We start from the raw sequence: 6,000 nt of genomic DNA, 5'->3' as shown, positions 1-6,000 counted from the left end.
TTGCGAGATCGAAACTTTATGAAAATGAATCGTAATATTAATCCATATATAAAGCGCACCGGGTTAAAAGCCGCACTGTCAGCTTTTGAGTAAATTTGTGGTTTTTAGGTGCGGCTAATAGTGCGGAAAATACGGTATGTATATGTGCTTTGCTATGGAGTTTTTTTCTCACTCCAGACTTGGCCCTCTCAATAGGAGGAGGAGACTTTATTTCACTCATCCTACCCCAACGTCTACCTTTTTTCCCACATTTTACTGGGCGCTGTAAGTGGCTGTTCCTTTTCTGTTCATTGTACAATGTTTGTTTGTCTAATCTTGAACGGGTTTGTGGTGAAAATTTAATTCTGTTGTATTTGTGCTTGACAATAAATAGCATACCATATTACGTTTGTATATATGTGTGTATATTATGGCTATCAAGTAATTATTAACCATGGTTAATCACTGGTTATTAGTTGCTTGCATAAATAAGATTTGCTGAAGAAAATACCTCAATATTTGGATACAAATGCATTTTGGTAGTCAGAATGTCATACAGAATGTTTTTTTTTAAATATTTTACTGAACTGCAAGTCATTTGATTTGCTCCAAACTTGGTGACAGTAAGTATAGTAAGAATTAAGTGCACATTTGCAATAATATAGCAAACTAGGTACAGATGTACAGAATGGATCGCACCATGGGGGCACCAACAGGGGGCGGCATAGCTTGGTTGGTAGAGTGGCCGTGCCAGCAACTTGAGGCTTCCAGGTTCGATTTCTGCCTTCGCCATCCTGGTCTCTGCCGTTGTGTCCTTGGGCAAGACACTTTGCCCACCTGCTCCCAGTGCCACCCACACTGGTTTAAATGTTACTTGGATATTGGGTTCCACTATGTAAAGCGCTTTGAGTCACTAGAGAAAAACGCTATTTAAATTCATTAACACTTCACTTCACCATAAAACTGCCAATGATTTACACATGCGCGAACCGCTGCACTTCCTTCCCTGTGAGGGTCTCCACTTTGCTGGCGCAGCAGCAGCTCGAACTGACTGCCGTTAGTGCTTTAGAACGGGGGAGAGGCTCAGAGCCGCACCCGTCACTGTTCGCTGAAGACAGTACCTCTGCGTGTCCGTGTCTCCAAGACACAAAAAAATCTCCAATGACACTGGGAAAAAGTCACTAGACATGTCGCTAGTAGTTGTTTACAAAAAAAAGTCGCCAAGAGGACTGGAAAGTCGCCAGATTTTGTGACAAAGTAGCCAAGTGGGCAACACTTATGTGTGGTTAACGCGGGTAAACTGCCGCCAGCATCGTTTGTTGTCCTCTGTTTGCTGTTCATGTAGCATTCATGTTCAGCTCATGTTTTGATTCAAGATGCGATTTTAAACTTGATGTGTGCCAAAGATAAGAAAGTTTGTCGCTCCAATACTAACTAATTACCTCAGTTTTATCAAAAGTTCTGTCGGCGTTTGTCTTGAAGGGCTCAGAGCTCACTGCCTGTGCAATGTGCACCACTTTCTGGCGATCAAAAGAAACAATGATTGATCTTTATCCATTTATGATTAGGCGATACATTGTTATTATCACATGCGTTCACGCATTAATGTTGACAGCCTATATATATGTGTGTGTATATGTACATGTGTGTGTATATATGTATGTATATATATATATATATATATATATATATACATATATATATATATATATATATATATATACACATGTACAGGTATATGTATATATTTATATATGTAGTATGTGTGTGTATATGTATATGTGTGTATGTATCTGTGTGTGTATGTATGTATGTGTGTGTGAATGTATATACCGTGTATGTATGTGTATGTATACACTTACAATAATCATGCAATTCATTTTGATCATACAATATATATATATTTTACCGTAACCCATATACCGTACAGTGATCATATCAATGCATACGACAGTACAAAAATGAGTTTTTTATATATATATATATATATGTATATATATATATATATATATATATATATATATATATATATGTCTTAATAAGGTTATCCAAAAAAATAGTGCTCGATACCGTAGTAGAGCGCAATATATGTATGTGTGGGGAAAAAAATCACAAGACTATTTCATCTCTACAGGCCTGTTTCATGAGGGGGGTACCCTCAATCGTCAGGAGATTTTATGCGAATGCTCCCATTAAAATCTCCTGACGATTGAGGGTACCCCCCTCATGAAACAGGCCTGTAGAGATGAAATAGTCTTGTGATTTTTTTCCCCACACATACATATATATATATATATATATATATATATATATATATATATATATATATATATATATATATATATATATATATATATTTATGTATCCAAGTACAATAAGCAGAGTAATAAGTCATTGTGAAAACATTTTATTGTATTTGGCCCTAAAATATTTACCAGCTCTCTAACGTTCACTCAGCCATATACTTCTGCAGCAACTACAATTAAACCACCATGTGAATAATTGTAATTATTCTTGTGTTTTGCAATTCAGGGATCACTGCTGGTCTACGTGTACGTGCGTCAGAGCATCATGGACAGCACTCTCCTTTCTCTGGCTCTCTTTTGTAACAACCTGAGAGTCCCGTACACAATTTTTCCAGTCCGTATCAACAACTCCTTCTTAAGGTACGAAGTGTATGGAGGTTAATTGTTTTGGCTTTATTATGAAAGCTTTTTCTTTTACACTAAATTTATGTAACTGAATTTTTTGCGTTTGAATTTTGCGAACTTAATTTTTGTACATCAAATTATGCTAACAATTTTATTTAAAATAAATTCAGTGTTTTAAAATTCACTGTATAAAAATTAATTGTAAAAAAAATCAGTGTATAAAAATTCAGTGTGGAAAAATTTGCTGCTCCAAAATGCAAGAATCTCTTTCAGTAAATTAAGACCAAAGCAATCAATCCTGTTTCAGATCCAGCCAATGAGTTGTCAAGTTTGAAGTCCCGTGTCACGGGTTTTGCAAAACAGCATAAAAAGACAGTTAACTTGGCTACCTGGGCATAATACAACACAATAAACACTTCAATGCGGCCCGCTGGATATTTTGTTTAAACTATAAAAATGATTCCAATGGTTAGAATCTACAATTTTGTGTGACAAAGCTCTGGGAACAAACAGAGTGGGACAGAGTGGGCAGGGCTTGTTTATAGAGCAAAAAAGCCGTAGCGAGTGTCAGACGCAGGCAGAATTCTACAGCAAAGTTCTGCAGAACAGTGATATTGTATCGAATATGTGGATGTTTTTTACCGTTGTGTTTGTTTTGCCATGTTTGTTGCATCTCTGTTGCTCTTGCTCGATTATAAAGGATGTTAATCAAGGAGGTGATCTGCAGGAGCGCAACGCCAATTCTCAATATCCGTTTTTTTATTGTTCATAGTTTAGATTGTAAATCCCACATTGTATATTTTTATGTACATTCTGACTGTCATATAATTCAGTAAAAAACTAAAGTTAATTCCGTTTTTGAGATGGTCTGCTCTGTTTTTTACTAAAAAAGACATTTGAATGTACATGCACATACAGAATGTGGGATTAACAATATTAACTATGAACAATAAAACACTGAATATTTAAAATACATTTACAATACTACTACTGCAGACCACCTCCTTGATCGACATCTTTTATAATCAAGCAAAGGCGACCAAAATGCAACAAACACGGCGAAAAATAATAAAAACCATCCACTTATTCGTTATAATACCACTGTTCCTATGGTCACCGTAGTGTGTTGTTCATCTATTAATGACCAAACTTTGTCTTGTAAACATGTATTCCTCCCTCCATCAATATCCAGCACTATCTAATGGCCATATTGTGTATCACAGTCAGTTGAGCTGCATATCATAACACCTAAAAACCGTATGTCACGCGAAAATGAAGATTCAAACCATTGAAATCATTTCTATAGTTTGAAAATATTCAGTGGGCCGCATTGAAATGTTAATTATGTTGTCTATGCCCAGGTAGCACAGTTGACTGCTTTTTTATGCTGTCTTGCAAGACCCGAGTCAATGTGACTTCAAATATGACACTTCATTGGCTGCTTCTGAGACAGGATCGATTGCTTCAGTCCTAATATACCGCAACTGAGTCTTGCTTTTTAAAGCAGCACATTTTTCAACACTGAATTTTTCAGCATTGATTTCTTCTACACTGAATTTTTATACACTGAATTTTAAAACATTGATTTTTTTTCAATGAAATTGTCAGCATAATTTGATGTAAAAAAAACAAATTTGTTCACAAAATTTTAAATGCAAAAAATTCAGTCACATAAATTCAGTGTCAAAAAAAAGCTTTCATAATAAAGACACAAATTAACCTCCGTAGAAGTGTACTAAAAAATGATATCCATCAAAACACACACTTCATTTCCTTGAATAACTATGGGTTTGAAGCATTGTTTGTTTGAATTATATTAACACTAGATTCATACCATGCTGAAGCATCATACTCTCTCCCGCCCCTGTTTCCTATTGACCTGCATTCATATTGGGCTACATGTTGCCATAGTTACTATGAAAAAGTCATCTGATTACTGCTTTAAAAAGTAACTTAGTTACATTACTGATTGCTGTATTTAAAAATTAACTATGTTACTTTATTAGTTACATGTTTTCGCTTGTACAGCGTTTTACACAAACCTTAGTATTATCTTTAGCAGACAAAAACTAAAAAATAATGGCAGTATTTCCAGCTAGAAAATGCCCATCTCTTTCCTCCCTCCATTGTTTTTATATCTGTCGTTCTTGCTGCTGAGCATTATATCAGGGGCGCAGATTAGATTTTGTAACTGAGGGGTACCAAACTGTCAGCAAATGATTTCAACTCAGTGAGTTGTTTTTCCACACCATGTCTTCTTATTTACAATATCCATCCATCCCATCCATTTTCTACCGCTTATTCCCTTTGGGGTGGCGGGGGGCGCTGGAGCCTATCTCAGCTACAATCGGGCGGAAGGCGGGGTACACCCTGGACAAGTCGCCACCTCATCGCAGGGCCAACACAGATAGACAGACAACATTCACACTCACATCCACACACTAGGGCCACAATATATTTTATAAAATATGTTTATATTCCATTTGAAATCACCGCTCTGTCATAGTAGATGATGGTCTGATTAGGGGCATTATTGGGGTCCCAAGGCAAATGTAGTCATTGGGGCTCAATTGCCACATAACAAAAACAACTTACTAATTTAGCATGTTATTAGAAACTTCCATGCGCACTGCTGCATCTCACAGTACGGTTCATTAATTCCAACACTTTTTCTGTAATTGATATGAACATAAATCAATATTTAATGTACAATATTTTTCGTACTATAAGGCGCACTTAAAATCCTTTCATTTTCTCAAAACTCGAAAGTGCGCTTTATAACCTGGCGTGACTAATGTACGGAATAATTTTGGTTGTGCAAAGGAGGTCAAGAGAAGGCTGGTCATCGAAACTAGTAAGCAAAATCATAACGGTCACGCACTCATGTCACATGACAACGAGGGGGTCAGAGACAGAGGGACGCTTCAAGCTGACGACTCAAAAAAAAACAAAAAAAAATTAAAAATGGCAGGTTGATTCTCTTGCAAAGATTAGAGTTTTCCTTTAGTGACAAAGATGACGTGCAGGAAACCGATAATAATGCATGACCTTGGCCATATTTAGACAAATGTATGCGTTTAGAGAAAACAATGCCCAAAACCACAGTTTTAAGTTGTATACTCTGTAAACTATAATGATAACTGCTCTCTTCATATAAGACATGGAACACAAGTTTAGGAACACCTCTTTAGGTGAGTTGAGTTCATGAAAAGTTTTACTGCACATAACCTTTACCAACTGTTCCCAAACAACCCACAAGTCATTGTTTTTTTTGTCAAGTTATATATTAGAGATAGTTGTTTTACTGTAGGTAGAGAAAATAAATAATATTATAGGGGAGGGCCAATGAAAAGGCAAACTAAATAAATAC

At 36.1% G+C, this 6,000-nt stretch overlaps 1 protein-coding gene across 2 annotated transcripts in view; it reads left to right on the top strand.

Moving 5' to 3' along the window:
* gpat2 (glycerol-3-phosphate acyltransferase 2, mitochondrial) overlaps nucleotides 1–6,000 on the top strand; it is a 280,683-nt gene that overhangs the window by 195,328 nt on the left and 79,355 nt on the right. For both annotated transcript variants that reach the window (XM_061928930.1, XM_061928929.1), the window contains one exon: nucleotides 2,512–2,645. In XM_061928930.1, coding sequence (XP_061784914.1) covers nucleotides 2,512–2,645 — 134 coding nt within the window. The remainder of the gene's footprint in view (nucleotides 1–2,511; nucleotides 2,646–6,000) is intronic.

The sequence above is a fragment of the Nerophis lumbriciformis genome, linkage group LG33 (assembly GCF_033978685.3).
Source record: "Nerophis lumbriciformis linkage group LG33, RoL_Nlum_v2.1, whole genome shotgun sequence".
NCBI classification, from domain to species: domain Eukaryota; kingdom Metazoa; phylum Chordata; class Actinopteri; order Syngnathiformes; family Syngnathidae; genus Nerophis; species Nerophis lumbriciformis.
Note: the sequence above shows the minus strand (reverse complement) of the source record. Positions and strands in the feature narration are given on the sequence as shown.